Source organism: Heterocephalus glaber, unplaced genomic scaffold (genome assembly GCF_053883595.1).
Source record: "Heterocephalus glaber isolate CG9 unplaced genomic scaffold, H.glaber_assembly_v1.0 deba00001594, whole genome shotgun sequence".
In the NCBI taxonomy this organism is placed as follows: Eukaryota; Metazoa; Chordata; class Mammalia; order Rodentia; family Bathyergidae; genus Heterocephalus; species Heterocephalus glaber.
In genome coordinates this window covers 12,147,622-12,168,401 of record NW_028258369.1, presented here as the reverse complement: position 1 = coordinate 12,168,401, position 20,780 = coordinate 12,147,622, and the positions used below count along the sequence as shown (strand labels likewise).

General features: G+C 35.5%; 1 protein-coding gene across 2 annotated transcripts in view; it reads right to left on the bottom strand.

Annotated features, from left to right (window-relative positions):
* Positions 1-20,780, bottom strand: part of Scml2 (Scm polycomb group protein like 2) — a 78,905-nt gene that overhangs the window by 5,758 nt on the left and 52,367 nt on the right. For both annotated transcript variants that reach the window (XM_004866143.4, XM_004866144.4), the window contains exons 8-10: positions 17,569-17,683; positions 15,741-15,944; positions 14,636-14,818 (exon numbers count right to left, since the gene is read on the bottom strand). In XM_004866143.4, the coding sequence (XP_004866200.1) occupies positions 14,636-14,818; positions 15,741-15,944; positions 17,569-17,683 (502 nt within the window). The remainder of the gene's footprint in view (positions 1-14,635; positions 14,819-15,740; positions 15,945-17,568; positions 17,684-20,780) is intronic.

Here is a 20,780-nt window from a genome sequence, read left to right as displayed (position 1 = left end):
GGGTCTCACTAAGTGGTCAAGCTGTCCATTCTGGGCTCCAACTTGCAATCTTCCTGCCTCAGCCTCCCAAAGTGTTGGGATTATTTACAGTTCTGTGTCACCATGGTCAGCTCCAAATAATCTTTTTCCACATAGAGATTTGTTTACCTCAGAATCTAGTCTATACTTATTTTTTATTTATAATATACTAATGCTTTTTGAAAAGTTGGTGTATGGTCTGCTAGACAGGGCTGAACAAACATGAAATTAACTCTTGACTTATGATGTTTCTGGGTACTGTAGTAAACTAAGGAAAGAAAGTGTTCCTACAAGGATAACTAGGAAAAGCCAGATAATTTACAAAGTATTTTGTAAGTCATCATAGAAGGGAAGTTCCAGGATGACTCAAGAAAGACCTCCACCAACTCACTCTTTAACATTAAAAACACTAGCAAAGATTGTGCAAATTAAGTTTCAAAACTCTGGAAATTAAAGGCTTACCACACTCCAAAGAATGTTTATTCAAGAAAAACAGCTGAATCCCAAGAAAGAAGGACAAATTTGGTGGCATTTTAACTTGTTCTAATATGTTTCCTTTCAACCCATTTTCACAGTAGCCTTGAAAACTAACAACTTCACAACTACAGTAGGTGTTAAAACCAGCAGCTTAGAAGTCACTGGAGGGGGCACAGTAGCTTTGGAGCTCTTCAAATCCCCATTTCCAGAGAACTATTACTATTTTACCAGCCTTACTGAAAAGCAATTTCTGGGCTTGTCTCTATCTGACCTGAATCAGAGATTTCTCTGTGTGAACAACCCTATTGTAGGGCACGTGCTGGTAACAAAACCAAACAAAACAACAAAAAAAAAACCCCAAAACAAAGCATTAGTAATTATTTAACTTTGTAGCTGCAGGTAGCATTACCAGTTGGGACTAAGAAAAGGCTGAACAAAAAGTTTAAAAGAAAAAAAAATTGGATAAGATGTCCAATAGGGGACTTTGAAAAACACTGATATATTCCTGGGAATCTAGAAAGACACAGGGCTGGAAGGACATGTGCAGGGCTATATGTAAGCCCAGGGAAGACCTGTGAAGGCCCTCATCTTTCATCTCTGGCTGACTCTGAGAGTGTATACACAGCAGACTTACAAACTGCCACTTCAAGAATGTTTAAATTATGATCAACACACCCAAAGAATCTCTTGGGAAAGGCTGGGAGATGCACTGGTTCCAGGCATATAGTCATTAGCTTACCACTAAGCTCACAGAGCAGCCTTCAATAGCACATACAACAAAGAATGGAGACTTTATAAGGAGGCACCACTGTAATTATGAGATTGCTGAGGTAGTGTTTGGAATTCTCCATATGAGCCAATTAATATAAGGAAATGTACATATATTGTTAGTGTTGTAAACAGTGCAGCCTGAAGCCTGAGTCTATCCAGAATGGATGTAACTAATTTTGACATCATGTTACAGATAACTAAGCATTGAAAAATAGACCAAAGAACCACAGTATATTCTACCTCTAAATTTTTGTAGACCATGTTTTGTGGATACCTTCAGTTTTACCATAAGGCTGATAAATTTCAATATTTTGAAAATATAAGTATTAATTTTGAGTTCGCAGAGGTAACCTAACCAACTACTTTTATGTTTGGCACTAAGAGATATACCTTTCAATAAAATTATTGAAATGCAAAAAAAAAAAAAAGAATGGAGACTTTAGAAGTTAGCGTAGGTAAGTCACTAGGCCAAAATTACCAGCAATGACAACAAAACCTAAAGAGAAGGAAGTAGTCTGATTTCCAGAATTGCCCCATTATATTATTTTTAAATATTTAATTTTCAAGAAAAATTTATGAGATATGCAAAAAAACCCAGAAAAGTTTGCCCTATATACAGGAAAAAAAATTACTCAATAGAAACTGTCCTCGAGGAAGCCCAGATATTAGACTTATTGACAAAGACTTTAAATCAACTATTATAAATATGTTCAAAGAACTAAAATGAGAGAATCATGTCTTAACTAAAGTATAAGACTATCTTACCAAATACAGAACAACAGAGAAATTATAAAACATAAAACAGAAATCCAAGAGGTGAAAATAAAATAAATAAAAAATTCACTAGAAAGGCTCAATAAGTAGATATGAATTGGCAAATGAATGAGCCAACAAATTTAAGAACAGTCAATTGAGATTACACAGTTTGAAGGATGAAAAGAAAAAGGAATGCGGAAAAATGAATAGATCCTTAAAGAACTGTGGAAGCATACCAAAATACACAAAATGAAAAATTCTCAGAAGGAGAGAATGGAACAGAAAAATTTGGAGAATAGTCAGAAGCTTCCCAAATTTGATTAAAAAAAGACAATGTGCACATCCAAAAAGATCAATGGTCTCTGACTAGGATAACCACAAAGAGATCCACACCTACAAAAAGTCAAATTGTCAAAAGCAAAAGACAGAGTCTTGCAGTTAGCAAGAAAAAGCAAATCATTACATAATGAGACTATCAGCTCACTTTTCGTCAGAAACTAGAAGCCAAATCACTGAACCAACAACAACAACCAAAAGGTCAACAAAGAATTCTATATCCAGCAAGGCTAACACTCATAAATGTAGGAGAAAATTAAAAATTCTCAGATAACAGAAACAGAGAGAATTCTTCACTCACAGGGTTATTCTATAAGAAATACATTACCCAGAGTAACTAGGCAAGAGAAAGAAATAAAAGGGCTATGTATAGGAAGAGAAGAGGTCAAATTATCATTACTTGCATATAACATGATCCACAGAAGACCCAAAAAATTTCATGAAAAGACTCAGAATTAATAATCAAAATCAGTACCATAGCAGGATACAAAGTCAACTCACGAAAATCAATAGCATTACTGTACACCAATAATAACCCATCAAGAAGAAATTAGGAAATCAATAGCAGTCATAACAGCATCAAGAAAAATTACTTAGGAATTAAGCTAACCAAGGAAGTAAAAGACCTCTATAATAAAAACTACAATACTCTGAAAAAGAAGAGCAAAGGGTACATCAGAAAATGGCAAGATATCTCTTGTTCCTGGATAGACAGAATCAATATTGCCAAAATGCCCACATTACCAAAACTGACATATGAATTTAATGCAATCTCAATCAAAATACCAACAGCATTACTCACAGAACTAGATAAAACGATCCTAAGATTTATACTGAACCAGAAGAGACACAGAATAGCAAAAACAACCCTAGTGAGAAGGGCAAAGCAGGAGGTATCACAATCTCAAGCTTCAAGTCATATTACAAAGCCACAGTGATAAAATAGCATGGTATTATGTAAAAATAAAAAGACTAGACATGTTGATGAATAAATCAGAATAGACAATGCAGAAACAACTCCAGGCACATTCAGCTACCTGATCTTTGACAAAGGGGCCAAAAACTTACATTGGAGGAAAGACAGCCTCTTTAACAAATGGTGCTGGGACAACTGGCTATACACAAAAGGTTGAATGTAGACCCGTATCTCTCACCATGTACTAAACTAAAATCAAAACAGATCAAAGATCTAAATGTTAAAACAGAAACATGTAATCTACTGAAAGATAAAATAGGTAAAACTCCTGAAGACAGATGTAGGCCAGGACTTGCTGAACAGAATTCCAATTGCATGAGAATTAATACCAAAAATCAACAAAAGGGACCTATTAAATTAAAAAGCTTCTGCACAGCAAAGGCAACAACTAACAAAGTGAAGAGATAACCTACAGAATGGGAAATTCTTTTTTTTTGCCAGCTATTCCTTAGACAGAGAACTAATATCTAGAATATTACAAAGTACTCAAAACTTAGACACCCCCAAAATAAAAGATCCAATCAAAAACTGGGCAACTGAAATAGACACTTCTCAGAAGAAGCAGTACAAATGGCCAGTAAATACATGAAAAACTGTTCAACATCTCTAGCTATTAGAGAAATGCAAATTAAAACAACACTGAGATTCCATCTTACTCCAGGATTATGGCTATCATCAAGAAATCAAATAATTAACTAATGCTGGCCAGACTTCAGGGGAAAAAGGAACCCTTATACATTGTTGGTGAGAATTTAAAACTCATACAACCATTATAGAAATCAGTAGGGAGATCCCTCAAAGAACTAAAAGTAGAGGGACAAACTGTTACTATTTTCCTGGGGCCAGACAGGGGCCACCCATGTGCAAAAAAAATAAAAGTAAAGATTCCATTCAACTCAGCTATTATCCTTCTAGGTATCTTCCTGAGAGACTAAAAGATATAATATTACAGTGATACCTGCATACCCATGTTTATAGCAGCATGGCTCACAACAGCTAAATCTTGGAAGTGGCCTATATGTCCATCAATAGATGAATGAATAAAGAAAATGTATTTATATACAGTGGATACTACTCTGCCATAAAGAAGGATAAACTTGAGTCATTTGTAGGAAAAATGGATGCACCTTGAAACCATAATGTTAAGTGAACCAAATGACACACAAGCTTAAATATCACATGGTTTCTCTTATATGGGAAACCCAAAATATAAATAAAGAGGAAGATAAAAAGATAATAGGAAATAAAAAAGAAATGGAGAGAGAAGGGAGGGAAAGGAAAAAAATGCAACCAGGAGGCAAAGGAGGAGAAGGGGACAAAAAGATGTGTTACTACATGTACTGAATGAATGAATGAATGTAATCACTATGAATGTATCATTGAATGTAATCATTATGTACTACAAACATATACTAATAAAAGCAAAAAAAGAGTACCAGTAGATGTATTTTTATTTGTAACCCTTTTCTTCTCCCTCCTCATTTAAAAGTCTACTACATAAAGAATAATATCTGGGAGGCTGATGCACAGGGATTGCAAGTTCAAAGCAACTTGGGGAGACCCAGTCTCAAAGTAAAAATAAAAAAAGAGCTGGGGATGTAGCTCAGTGTGAGGGCCCTCTGCCCAATACCCAATACCTTACAAAAAAGAATAATTATTAAAACTGTGTTGTTGAGTATATAATGTACAGAAGTCTAATTTTTTTGAAAATAATAGTACAAAGAAGGGGGAGGAAACAGCTAGAGTATACTGGAGCAAAGTTTTTGCATAATATTAAAATTAAGTTGGTTCAAATCCAAACTAGATTGTTTTAAGAAGCTAAGTGTAGGGCTGGGGATTTAGCTCAGTGGTTCTGCCATCTGGCTCACAAGCACACGGTCCCAAGTTTGTTCCCCTGGTACACGACCCCCCCAAAATTGTAATCTTCAAGTAAACAACTAAGAAAATGACTAAATAGCAGTAAAAGGTACGTCAGGGGAAGTAAAATTATATACAGTATAAGATAAAAGGAGTTGATGAAAGACTAGAAGATGGAAAAGATATAAGACATATAAAAAATAAATAGTAAAAGATAGATGCAAATACTACTCTATCAGTAATTGTACTAAATTAAATGAAATAAACACTCCAAAAAAAAAAACTTGAGATGGTAGAAAAGGGAAAAAAAAACCATGATTCAATTAGTAAACCTTTACTGTAAGGAACATATGTTAGGCAGTTAACATATGTTAGACATATGTTGAAATATACAAATAGGTAGAAGGTAAAAGATTGGAAAAATACATCATATTAATAGTACCCCTCCAAATTGAACAGCTATACTAATATCAGATAAGATATGCTTTAAGATAACATTGTGATTAGACACAAAAGATGTTTTACCTCATTAAAAGGGCCAGTCCATTAGAAAAGCTTATCTGTGTAAGTTATCTGTGTACCTAACAAGAGGACTCCAAAAGAGATGAAACAAAAACTGAAAGAACTGAAGGAAAACACAACAGTTTAACATAGTAACTGGCGACTTCAATATCCCAACATTCCATAATGGAGAGAACAATTAGACAAAAGATTGACAAAGATACAGAACATTTGAACAGCATTATATAACAATTAGACCTCTCAGACACCTATAGAACCCTCCATTCAATAAAAGAAGAACACATACTCTTCTACAATGTACATAAAACATTCTAAAGGGTGGGCCATATATTGGATTATAAATCAAGTCTTAATGAGCTTGTAAGTACTGAAATCATACAAAGCATATTCTCTCACTATAACGGAAAAACATTATAAATCAGAAACAGTGGGTCGGGGATTTAGCTCAGTGGTTCCACTGCCTGCCTCACAAGCACAAGGTCCCGAGTTAGATCCCTAGTACCAAAAAAAAAAAAAAAAAGAAAGAAAAAGAAATAAAAAATCTGGAAAACTTACAAATAAGTAGAAATTAAATGTGCTTCTAAGTGAGCAATATGTCAAAAAAGTAATCAAATGAAATCACAAAAACTTTTGAGACGGATGAAAACAAAAATACAATATCAAAACTTATGGGATGTAGCTAAATCTGTGCTAAGAGGAAAATTTATCATTGTGAACACCCATATTACAAGACGGGAAAGTTCTCAAATCAATAATCTAACTTTTTACCTCAAGAAAATAGAAAACAAATGCAAACTAAATTAAATCAAGCAGGGAAAGAAATGGTAAGGGTGAGAGCAGAAATAAATGAAATATAAACAAAGAAAAATCAGTAAAACTAAAGGTTAGTTCTTTGGAAAGATCAACAAAACTGACAAAGCTTTATTTAGCTATATTGACCAAGAAAACAACACTCAAATTACTAAAATCAGAAATGAAAGTGGAGATATCACTATGAACCTTACAGAAATAAATAAAAGGGAATACTATGAACAGATATATGCCAATAAATTAGATAATGTAGAGAAATGGACAAATTTCTAGATACATAAACTATGAAAACTGGCTCAAGAAGAAATAGAAAACCCAAATATACCTATAATAAATAAAAATACTGAATAAGAAAAATTTAAAATTCCAATAAAGAAAAGCCCAGGCCCAGATGGCTTCACTAGTAAATCTACTAAACATTTAAAGAATTAACACAAATCTTTTTCAGACTCTTTAAAATATAGAAACAAAAGACTACTTCCTGATTCAGTCTAGTAAAGCACTGTTATGTTGATACCAAAGACAAAGAAATCACAAGAAAGAAATCTACAGATCAATCTTTTGTAAATATAGCAGCAAAAATCCTCAACAAAATACTAGGAAACTAAATCAAGCAACATATAAAAAGAATCATACACCTTTATCATGTGAAATCTACTCCGGTAATGCCAAGTCGTTTTAAGACATGAAAAATCAATACAATATGCCATTTTTTTAAGAGGGGAAAGGGTTTATTTGGCTTACAGTTTGTAGAGGTTTCAGTCCACAATTAGCTGGCTCCGAGGCTGGGATGGCAAACAAGCATCTCACAACAGAAACAACACTGTGCACACAAGGCAGCAACAGTAACAAGAGGGATTCCCTGCATCCTTTTGCCTTTTATCCTATCCAGACTACCAGGATTAGGGTGGTGCTAAGCCACTAATGTGTAGTGGTTTAGTAATCATGTGCCCTTAATCTCAGCATCATACGTTCCAGATTCAGCTACCTCTGAGAAAAAGTCCCACCTCATTCTGCGGCTTGGGGGGGGCGCATCTAAATACAAACCATAACATCCCGCCCCTGGCTCCCCAAAGACTCATGCATATGCATATCCTTTATGCAAAAAGGATCTAGTCCACCTCTAAGAGTCACCAAAGTCCTAATAGTTTCACCATTGCTGAGAAGTCCAAGTCCAAAGTCTCCTCTGAGATTTAAGACAAACTCTTAACTCCAAGCCCCTGTACAAATGAAAAGTTAAATCCTTCCAACATTCAATGGCACAAGATAGATGTTACCATTCCAAAAGGTACAAACAGGAGGATACAAAGACGTCCAAAATCCAGCAGGCCAAATTCTAGTCCCACAATTCTACTTGCAGCACCTGAGGCAATCTGTGGCAAGTAGTAAACTCCAAGAGGCTTGGGTGGCTCCACCCCTTCGGTACTTCCAGGTGATTGTAGCTCCCATGGCTTCTCTCTTTGGCTGGCTCTGCTCCCTCCTTGCAGCTTTCCTCAGCTTCCCTTGCACTTTTTCCTCATGCTCCTGGCTTCTCCAAACTTCTGGGGTCTCCACTGCACATCTGGCTTCACACTCACAGCTTCACACACTGTCCTCTCAAGGGCACACTGCATGGCCTCCCAATCCCTCTTCTGAAATCCAGGGTGAAGCCTTCCTGACCCCACAACTCTTGCATTCTGCATGCACCTAAAACCAGCGCCACATGGATGATGCTAAGGTCTGCTGACAGCTGGAGCAGTGGCCAGGCTTCCTTCTCTTTTGGCTGTAGGGGTCCAGTGACTATGAACCAAATCCCGAAGAGCAACTTCCCTAAAATGCCATTTTGGAGCAACTTCATTAGGCTGCTGCCATTCTGGAACATTGTGCTCTGGGGCTTTCTTCTCAAAGCAAAATATTTCACCTTTACAACTCTGAGGCCACAAAGAGTGGAGTCTTGCCTGCTGCTTCCTGTGATGCCCTCAGGCCATCTTCTCTATTCTCCTGTTCCTTCTCAGCAATCAAGATCTCCTCTGCTCTATATGTGCAGTCCACAGCTTTACTGGAGCTTCCTCTCTGGCCAAACTTTAAACATTTTAAATCATTCTGCTCAGCTCTTGGATCTTGATTCTCAACGTAGATCTGGGTAAAAGCCCCCAACAGTAGCCATACCATCGCCTGAATATTGACTGCCTTGAAATTTCTTCTGCAAGATTAATTAGTCCACCACTCCTAATATCAGTCCCAGACAAAGTCTCTGGACACAAAATGCAGACAAATTTTCTGCCAAGCAATAACACACATCATCTGGAGCCCAACAGCCAATGCAGTCCTTCTTCCTAGCAGAGACGTTCCCAGCTTGGATTTATTAAGCTTTCTGGTCTTCTGATCTCTGACCAGAATCTCCCATACAGAACAGCCTAAGGCCTTCCAGCCCTACTTCTTCAGCTGGTAGCTCTGAATCTTCCAGCTAAGTCTCTGAACACAAGCAAAATTCAGACAACCTTTCTGTCAAGCCATAATGCACATCTTCTAGAGTCCACGAGCCAATGCAGTCCTTCTTCCCAGCAGAAACCTCCTGAACTTGGTCTTTACTAGCCTTCTGATCTGCTGAGTTCTGATCAGAATCTCCCATAAAAAACAGCCTCAGGCCTTCCAGCTCTGCTTCTGTAGCCAATGTCTCTGGATCTTTCCTAACTCTTCCCCTTCCCACAAGCCAGTTTCAAAGGTTTTTAAGTCACATGGCCAGGTAATGTTACAGCAAGGACCCCACTTCTCTGGTACCAGAATTTGTGTTAGTTACTTTTCTCTTGTTGCTGAGACAAAATACCTGACACCCAAAGTTAGAGGGGAAGGGGTTTATTTGGCTTACAGTTCGTAGAGCTTTCAGCCCATAATTGGCTGGCTCTGAGGGTAGGATGGCAAACAAGCATCTCAGAACAGAAACAACACGGTGTACACAAGGCAGCAACGGTAACCAATATGTCATATTAAAAAGGGACAAAAAGTACGTGGCCATCGTAGTAGAGATAGAAACAATACTTAAACAAAGAGAACATTCTTTCATGATAAAAACTCTCAACAGGCTAAGAATAGGAGTTTCTCGATAAAGGTGTGTATGAAGAACACACAACTACCTAATGTCAACCTTGGCTGAAAGATTGACAGAGTGAAAGCTGCTAAGATTAGGAACAAGACAAGGATGTTCACTCTTGCCACTTATATTTAACAGTGTTCCGGAGGTTCTAGACAGGACAATGGCCAAATAAAGGCCTTTCAGAATGGAAAGGAAAAAACAATTTTTATCTACAGATGACATGAACTTAATATTTAAAAAATTCAAAGGAATGCACATACATAAAAAAGGTATAAGAACTAATCAATGAATTCAGAAAGATTACAAAATACAAAATCAATATATACAAATCAATTATATTCCTATACATTTGCAATGAACAAACTGAAAATGAAACTAAAACAATTCCATTTACAACAGCATGAAAAATAATGTTTAGGAACAAATTTATTGAAAACAATGCAAGATGTGTTCTCTGAAAACTGTCAGATATTGTTGAAATAGACTTACATGAGAATAAATGTTCACGGATGGAAGACTCAAATTGACAAGCTGATCCTAAAATTCATATGAAAATATAGGGGACCCAAAACAGCCAAAATAACCTTGAAAAGAGAACAAAACTGGAGGGCTCACACTTCTCAAATACGAAACTTACTACAAAACGTACCATTAAGTCTATGGAGGACAGACACACAGGTCAATAAAAAAGAACTGAAAGTGCAGAAATAACGCCACATATTTATAGTCAAATGATTTTCAACAAACAGTGCCAAGACAACTAGATATTCACATCCATAAGAGTGAAACTGGATCCCTATCTCAGAACATATATAAAAATCAACTCAAAGTACATTAATGAGCTATATATAAGAGCCAAACTATAAAAATCAGCAGAAGACATGGGAGCAAATACTTAGGAACTTGGGTTAGGCAATGGTTTCTTAGATATGAAACCAAAGTACAAGCAACAAAACAGAGAAATTGTACTTCACCAAAGTAAAAAAGCTTTTGTATTTTAAGGCATACCATCAAGAAATTCAAGAGCTGAGGATGTAGCTCAATGATAAAGTACTTGCCTAGAATGTATGACACATTGGATTTACTTCCCAGCAACAAGCACGCACGCGCGCACACACACACACACACACACACTCACACACTCACACAGACAAGTTGAAGGATGGCATAAAATATATGCAGAGTGTATATATTAAATGAGATTTGTAACTCAAATAAAGAACTTTTTACAACTCAACAATAAAAAGAATACAACTAAAATGAGAAAAGGATTTGAATATGTATTTCTCCAAAGAAGATAAACAAATGGCCAATAAATACAAGAAAAGATGGTCAATATCAGTCATTAGGTAAGTGAAAATCAAACTACAATGACATATCATTTCACACTCAAAAGGATGGCTATAACAACAACAACAACAAGAAGGACAATAACAAGTGTTGACAAGAATGTGGAGAAAATGGAACCTTAGTATGCCGCTGTTGGGAATGTAAAATGGTACAGCCTCTTTGTGTCAGCTCCAAAAGAAGTTAAACACAGTTTTACCATACAATCCAGAAATTCTACTCCTAGGTTTATATCCAAGAGAACTAAGAACATATGTCTACACAAAAACTTGCATACAAGTGCTCACATAAGGAATATTCCTAATAGCCAAAAAGTGGAAACAATCTAAAAGTTCATCAATTGATGAATGAGTAAACAAAATGTGATGCATCTACATAACAGAATATTGTTCAGCCATAAAAAGGAATGAAGGACTGACACCACTACATTAAAATATTATATAATGTAAAAGAAGCCACACATAAAAGGCCACATACTGTACTAATATAAAATGTTCACAAAAGACACTCACAAAGACAGAAAGTAAATTAATGGTTTCCAGAGGCTGGAGGAGATTGGTAAATGAACGCTAATGGGTATGGGGTTTCTTTTTGGGATAAGGAAAATGCTCTGAAATTAGATAGTGGTGACTATTGCAGAACTTCGTGAACACACTGAAAGCACTGAATTGTATACTTCAAAGGGGTAAAATTATAGTATATGAATTATATCATTATAAAGTTATTGTACAGCAGGCATCATAGAGGTATGGTAGTCACAAGAATTAATATAATCAAATTCCAGAGAGGGAAGAACCATTCATTCTAGGTTAAACAGAAAATTTCATCAAATTTTTTCTTGTAGGAAATTTGCTGATTCTTGGTACTGCATTGAAATTAGGATTTGACCCAGGCAATGGGCCCTGGTGAGGCAAAAATAAATTTAAAAAAGATTTAAAAGCTTCACAATCTGTTTTTTTGGGTACCAGAGATTGAACTCGGGACGTTGCGCTTGCGAGGCAGGCACCAGAACCACTGAGCTAAATCCCCAGCCCAAAAGCTTCACAATCTGGAGTGACAAATTGGAAGTGCAAACTCATAGGTGGCTTTAACCCATGGGACATCTGCTGAGTTCTGGGGCTACACAAAAAGTTGCATAGCTAAGTTGAAAGTTCTTTAAAAGCACACTGGAATCTCCTACGGTCAGTCTCACAGAACTTATGAAATACAGATCTACCAGGAGAAGGGGTCTAACTCAAACATACAGTAGTCTATTCCTCAGCACATAAGACAAGTTTGGGTAATACATGAGGAAGAAGGTTAAAGAGCTGAGCTAAATCCTCTAAAGGATAGAAGCATAGTTTCCCATGGTCTTTCAGGGCTAGGGAGCTCCCGAATTGCCAGGCTCTCAATCAAAAAACCTGGGAGGTCAACATTTGCTGAATAGGGAGGAATCAGATAGACCGAGTCTCAATAAAACTGTTCTTCAGCCCCACCTAGCGCTGTCTCTGGCTGGAATGAGCCCCTCGCTTGTCCTGCCTAAAGGAGAAAAGAAGAAACCCCATAAGGAAGAAATCTGGAGTGCCTGCCGATCTTTTATACATAATGTGTGTGGCTACTTGTATACATAATGTCTACCAAACAAAAAATAGGCATGCAAAGAAGCAAGACCACTTAACTAATAATTGAGAGAACTGGTGTCAATAGACTAGGATTATAACACAATTTTGGTCAGTAAATTCAAAAACATCCGAGAAAAATATGGACAGGAGAAAAAATTTCACCAGAGAACCTATTAAAAGGCTGATAAGACAGTAAGGTAAGGTAATCACTTTGAAAAACTGATGGTATCTACCAAAGCTTAACCAATGCATTTCCTATGATCTAGCAATTCCACTCATAGATAGACAGATACAGGAACAAAAAGGCATACATACTTTACAAAAAAACACATACTAAAATATTCACAATAACACTACTGATAAAGGCAGCAAACACAAAGTACTTAGATACACAAAATAATGGCCTATTTTTACAACAGAATTTTATACATTAAAGAGACTAAATATCTGACTACATATACTACAGATAAATCTTACAAACAAAATGAGTAAAAAACAGCTAGACACAAAAGAACACAGAATCTATTATTTTTATAAAGTTCAAAAATATGTAAAACTAATATATGGTACCAGAAGTCGGGACAGTAGTTACCCTTGTCGAGGTTAAAGGGGAATAGTGGATGGAAGGGGTTTGACACGTTAGGGGTGCTTCTAGGGTACTGGCACTATAGTGGTACCTCAGTTCATGACCAGAATTGTAGAAATAAGTTTATGAACTGAGATACCACACTGTATCTACTTCTTCAACCAGAACCTTGTTAATTGAGTTGTGTTCACTTCGTGAAGCTGTATTTTATGTGTATTTTTCTCTAGGTATATTATATTTCAGTGAAATGTCTTTAAGACAACTATTGCTAAAATATGCAAACACCGGATCTGTCAGAATTAAAATCTCCCAAGAGCACTTTGTCTGAAAAATATTTTTAGTCACTTATTCAAAAAATGTAAGACAAATGAGGTAGTGGACATAGAATTTTTGAAGAATCAACTTTATAACATTTACATGCAACTTTTTGCCTTTTTTCCCCCTGGTACTGGGAATTGAACTCAGGACCTTGAGCTTGCCAGGCAGGTGCAGCACCGTTGAGCTACATCCCTGGGCCTTATATGCAACTTTTAAAACTGCAAGCTAACTAAAAAAACTAACATAAAAATTCCAGTTCAAATCCATTTTCAAATGGCCAAACAAATAAACAAACTGATAAAAGCTTAAAATAATATTATTTGATTATTCGGTGTATTCTATCAAATAGTAACCTATCCCAGTTATTTATCTAAAAATTTAAACATCCTGTGCTGAATTTTAAAAGAACAAATAAACATAAAAACATACAAACCATTCTCCCAAAGAACGAAACACATTAGCCTAGAAGCTCAAAGAGCTTTCTTACTTTAGTGAACGCAGCCACCTTTGGTTATACGAGACTGCCTTACACAGATCCTCTCATTCAGGCATCAGTTGAGGGTTTGTGTGGAAGAAAGGCAACCAAGGCTTAAATGTTAAGTTCAAGCAGATCATTGCTGATAGCCAATGCGCTCAATATGCTTTGCTAACATTTTAGGATTAAGGTCAGTAACTTTAAATCTCCATTTCAATCTAATAGAAAATCTGTAACTCTGTGAACTAGTCACAAAGAAGCCAAACATAACTCACTGATTTTGATTCTCAATTTTATTATGAACACAAAAAATTACTTTCTTTCTATTTGCCTGTCTGTCATCTATTTTGTGGTACTAAGGCATGAACCCTAGGCCTTCACACTAAGCTATATCCTCAGCCCTTTTATCATTTTTTAACTTTTTTTTGAGACACACTCTTGCTAAATCACTAAGTTGCTCCGGCTGGGCTCAAACTGTGATCCTCCAGCCTCAGACTCCTAGAGTGCTAGAATTACAGGAGTGTTCCACCATGTCCAGCTTATTTTCCCATTTTAAATGAATAAAAACAATCATATATTATATATGCCTAATTAGTTCTTTATTGCTAAAACATTTACTTTGAGGAAGACAGAAAAACTGAATTACACAATTTTCTCAAGTTAAGCACAAAATAAACAGAAGCATAGTATAAAAACTTACATTTTCTCTTACCTGATATATTTTTATCATGTTCCACAGGGCTTTGGATATTACCCCTGTAAGAGCTGAAAGGCTGGCTACTCAAAAGGTTATCACACTGCAGGCTATGGCACAAAGTCTCAAGAAAGCGAAGAGCAAAGGATGCACTATTTACTGGAGGCAGCTGGATGGAATGAACTTCCCCATCAAAAGAGGCTATTTAAGGGGGAAAGAGATGTCAGTCATCTCACAAAAAAGTAAGAAATACAACGCAAACAAAAACCTCCATCAATTTAGGAAATGTATGACAAGTTTAATTTGTAGTTTTTGTAATTCATAAAGAAATAAACTTAAATTATAAGTTCTCACTCAATAGCTTATAGTGGTAAAAACCCTCTTATTTAAAAATATTCACAAAGAAAAAAAGAAAAAAAATATTCACAAAGTAAACAAAATCAACAGAAACCCTATTGACCTATAGCAACATTTCTTTCTATTCCAAGGGCAAAAATGGGGTATCCAATCACACAAGTATGGAAACCACCCACTGTATCTTTTCTCTTAATGAGTTTTTGTTTTTTGGTTGTTTTTTTTTTGGGGTACCAGAGATCGAACTTAGGACTCTGCACTTGCCAGGCAGGTGTGGTACCACTGAGCTAAATCCCCGGCTCTCTTAATGAGTACTTGAATCACATTTTTATTTAAAGGTTCTTATAGATCAGCCTGTTTTCTACACAAATTAATACATATTATAACCAAGGTAGTGTCTATACTGAGCTTAACACAGCATGTAAAAGGAAAAATCTGTACCTTTTATCTTAAATTAGCATATTACACTAATATCATTTGTCTCTTGTTTTTATTTTTGTTTTTTGTACTGGGGATCGAACTCGGGACCTTGCGCTTGTGAGGCAGGCACTGGAACCACTGAGCTAAATCCCCAGCCCTCATTTGTCTCTTCTTAAATAAACTTTCCAAACCATGGTTAAAAGTTGATTGTAGCTATTATACATATTCTATCAGGCAAATATTACAGCATAACTAGTAGAATGATAGCCTGTATGTTATAAAATCCTAGCATCTCAACTTAAAATCAAATTTGGAAAAAGAAGTTGAATAAAGAATTAGATTAGTATACCAGTTATGACTTCTCCTCCACGATTATCTGGCTTAAGAAACCCAAAAACGGTCTTTGACTCAAAGGCACAATCCACGCAGGCTTGCACAGTCCGCCGGAGCACCACATTTACAGGGCCTGGGCCAAAGTGATCAGGTAGCTGTTGGATTCTCCTTGGGTCCAGGTGAGGGCCAGGGTTTCCATGTTTGTTTATATAAACACAGACTTGAGGGAAAATGTGTACACAGATATGACGATATAGATTAAAAGGAAATTTGTAAAAACACTATGTAATTATTGTATCAAAAAAGTCACTTCACTTAAAAGGAATCTAAATACAGTTAGTATCAATGGTCACTTCTGCTATCTATGTAGGTAAATATATCCTATGTGTGTAAAGATACTAAACATACAAAGAAATAGTCAAACTGTTTATTCAATATTTTAGAATTATGCCCAAAATGATTATATTAGAAACTATACAAGTTGAAGGACATCACAAAAACCATTCTTCATACATTTCACATTATAGAAAATGGCAAAAAGATAGTTGAATATTCTCCTTTTTTAATTGTACACATAATACAAGAATTTCCTTTCAAAAATGGTCATTCTGATATACTCCTTTTGGACTTAATTTCCTTTATGTCACTAACATTGAATCTCAATTGTATTATCTGGAGTAAACAAATAATTTAAGGTATATGTCAGTGTAACATCTAATAATATAGAGAAATTAATTTCATTAATTTAAAAAAAATAAAAACATTTGCTTCTCGATATGCCAATTTTATTGAAGAAAATTTAAAAATAAACTAGTATAAGGCATAAGATAGAGAATTCATCTATAATCACACAAAGCTCAAGTTTCAATAATTTTTACGAGAATCAATGTAACTAAAAAAACACAAAGGTACATCATTATCAAAACTATTGCTTTCCTAAATCAAGAAGCACATTATTTAATCCATTAGTTTATAACGTAAATTTTCATAGATTAGTACACCTCTGTTTTGACTGCAACATATGACCCAATGTATGAGGTCAGGTATTTTTCACTCATGGTAGTGTGTCAGCACTCAAAAAGTTTTGGATTTGGGAGCATTTCAGATTCAGATGGTCAACTTTATCCATTTGGCTAGTCTCTCTTGCTGATAGATTAAAAATCAGAAATAATTAAAAATTAGGTATGTCATAATATTTTAGAGTGATTTCTATTTCAAAACATTAAATTATAATTTCCTTTCAGTCAAGAGAGAAAAATGTTGGAGAAAAAAGTCCAGGACATACTATAAGGGAGATAATTAAGGATCTAGGGGAGGAAGTAGCAAAAGCTGCTTTTTAAAAACAGGAATAAGCAAATGTACAGAAGATAATAGATAAAACGGATTGATTTGTTTGGGTTTGTGTTGGTTCAAACTCTTCACATACCAGATAACAATTTAAAGTTACCATTCTCCTTCATAGGCAAGGACTGCTAAGAAAAAATATTTTCAAAAGGCATTAAAAAAAAGGTTTGAGGTAGCTTGAAAATACATACAATACAAAAAAACAAAATAAAATCTGAAGAGATAAAGGGAAAATAACAGATTTGACAATGATAGAAATGTTATTTCTTACTTAAATGGATTAAATGCTGTAAGGATACTGAATTTTAAAATGAGATATATTTAAACAGATTCTCTTTAACATCAAATTTAACAATCAATATTACAAAATAATATGAAAAATGCTATAAGAAATGTTAACTATTGTCATCATTTTTTTTCATTTCCAGGACTTCAAGACTGAAAATAATATAATATAAAAGATAGATAATTTTATAGTTCTTTGGAAAATACTAATTTACCTGTGGACATCACTATTTTAGATGGAGCAGCACTGACATTCCTATCCCGTGAAATTCTTGCCAGTGTTCTTAGAGAAGTTGTAGATGTAGAACACAACACAGGTATAGTTTTTTCCTGTTAAACAAAAAGAACGTAAGTATACATTACTCTTTAAAAATTGCTTGATAAGAAGGTAAGGAAATTATAGGCACTGTTGGTTCACAAAATTATCAGTTATCAGAAACGCTCAAGGTTGGAAACCACTGTATCATTGATAGTAAACCTCTTAGAGATGAGTGCCCAAGCTATAACCCAAAACCCACTTATTTATCGCAAAGTGCCAACATTGCAATTAAACCTGAATACTGAGGTTTTAGTTTAGAAAAAACCTTATTTTTCTTTTAAGACAAAAGATGTTAATGTATAACACTCATGCCATAGGTTCACTATATGTATTATGAACTCCAAGTACTTTTGAGCCATCCAAATAGGGGACAAAGAGACCAAGAGGCTAAGAATTCCTGCCCTATCCCTTGCTCCAACTGATCACATCTTAGTCAAATCATGTATTAAGTGTCAAATGTCTCCTGAGCACTGTTAAATATCACCATGATGTTTCCTTTTATTTCACATCAACTTTTTGGATTTTCTTGCAACTTCTTTCAAACACTACTCTTTAATATTAGAAAAGGGACTCTTGTGCCTGGAAAAGGTCACAGTAGAGGACACTTAAAGGCAGGGACAAAGGAATAAAAAATAGGACAGCATTCAAAAGTGTTGGAATTTGTGTGAATTAATGATTATCATTTAGGTTTATAGTATTCTAGTAAATCATGTTATTTTTACATATTGAATTATAATTAGTCCTTTATCTTACTCTCATTATTTTAAAATCTGAATCCCTTGACTTGAGATATATTAAGACAGTATGTTTACATCAACATTGTAAATTGAGGGCCGGGGATTTAGCTCAGTGGTTTCGCTGCCTGCTACGCAAGCGCAAGGACCCGAGTTCGATCCCCGGTACCAAAAAAAAATCAAAAAACATTGTAAATTGAATAAAGGTACACTTATTTAGAAATTGCAGTTCTGTACTTCTAAAATCCTTAAGGGTATTAAGAAAATGACAGTTCCCAAAGCAAAGAGATTACTACAAATAATTTTTACTAGTTCAGACTTTCTGAATATCTAAACTATGAACATGGCCAGTACTGAGACATGAATATAGGTAAATGTATGAGAATCTTCATCTTTTCATGGTGAAATAATGAAGCTAAAGAGGATGAAATTGAACCAAAATGCTGTCTTTGAAATAAAAACTATAGTTTATTATCAAAAACAAGACTACACTACCTATCCTTTCCCTCTAAGTTTACTTTTATTCTTTTTTTTTTTTTTTTGGTACTGGGGATCGAACTCGAGACCTTGTGCTTGTAAGGCAGGCACTGGAACCAATGAGCTAAATCCCGGCCCTCACTTTCATTCTTGAAATGTACAATTTTGGGTTGACAATTTTTTCTGTCTTTTAGCACCTTAGAGATGTTCTACTCTCTTTTGGCATCCATGCTTCTGAACAAGGAAACTCAGTTGATAATCAAATTCATGTTTCTCTGTACATATTTTTTCATTTTTACATTGTTGCCTTTTAAGATTTGTTCTTTATCTCTGGTTTTCAACCGTTTGGTATGCCTTGGCTTAGACTTCAGTTTGTTCTTGGTTGTATATTCCGTCTGTACATATGTCTATCATTCATGAAACTCAGAAATCGAGATATTATTTGTTCAATACATTTTCTGCCCAATCTATCTTTTTCTTTTAGGACTTCAATTACATGTGTTAAACTTTTGATATTACCTAAATTTTAAAATCCTAAAAGATCTCTGGAGCTGTTTTGTTTCTCAATCTTTTAATTTTATCTCAGTTCTTCACATCAGAAAATTTCTATTTTATCTTCCAGTTCCCTTGCTGTTTCTTTTGTCATCTCCAGTCAATTCCTGTTACTTCTATACAGTGATTTTCAATACCTGAATTTTCATTTGGTTCATTTCTAACCTTTATGTTTCTCTGCTAAGATAGCCTATCCTTTTTTTTATTTTTTATTTTTTTGGTACAGGGGATCGAACTCGGGTCCTTGCACTTACGCAGCAGGCGGCAAAACCACTGAGCTAAATCCCCAGCCCAGCCTATCCTTTTAATCTCTGAAATTATGGGGGGGGGGCTTTTAACTTCATCAAGGACAAATTTCTTTTTTTGCAGTACCAGGAATCGAACTCAGGACCTTGCGCTTGCGAGGCAGGTGCAGTACCACTGAACAAAGTCCCCGGCTCCCAAGGACAATTTTAATAGCCATTATAAAATTTTTGTTTGCTAGTTCCAACATCAAGGTCACAAATGTGTTCATTTTACTGTGTCTTTTAGGCAATTATGGATTGTATCTTAGACATTATGAATGTTAATTTATGCAGATTATGGATTCTATTTTTTCCTCATGGGTGTTATGTCCTATATTTTAGCAGAAAATTATCTTTGTTGGAGAAACTTTAAACTCTGATCTTGGGCATAACTTCAGCCTCAGTGCAAACTTTTACTTTAGCTAAGCTGGCCTCTGTGCTATCCACACATTTGGATCAATGGTCTGTCAGAAGTGTTGGTAGACAGTTTGGGGGTCTTCTTTCTGGCTCTTTCCCTTCTATGATCTCTCAAATATCTTTAGGAGCCACAGTTTTCCTGGATTCTGTTTTCTGTTTTCCTCATGCCAGACAAACTCTAGCTTTCCTAGCAACACCACTGTCACTAACATGTTACACAGTGCACCTAACCGATGCTAAAAACAAAAATGGAAACTCACTTTGCATAAAAAACCTTCCTTAGGGTGTACTTTGCCTGCCAACAGAATCTATCTGCTTCCATTCATTCTCCAGTGTATCTTCAATTAATTGCTTTTTTTCCTATTACTTCCAGATTTTAGACATGTCTTCTTTGGGGGAATCAGGTAAAATGTTAAGTCAATGTCTCAGTGACTAAGACAGATTTATATCTAAATGTCCCCCCAAAGCCTTATGTGCTCATGGCGCGGGGGCTGGGAGGTGAGTGCATAATGGGAGCATGATACTCACTAGTGGATTAGTCTACTGATGAGTTTATAACTAAATATGATGTTGGGAGGTGAAGAGGTGGGTCATTGTGGGCATGACCTGGAAGGATCTATCTCCCTCCCTCTTCCCTTGATTTC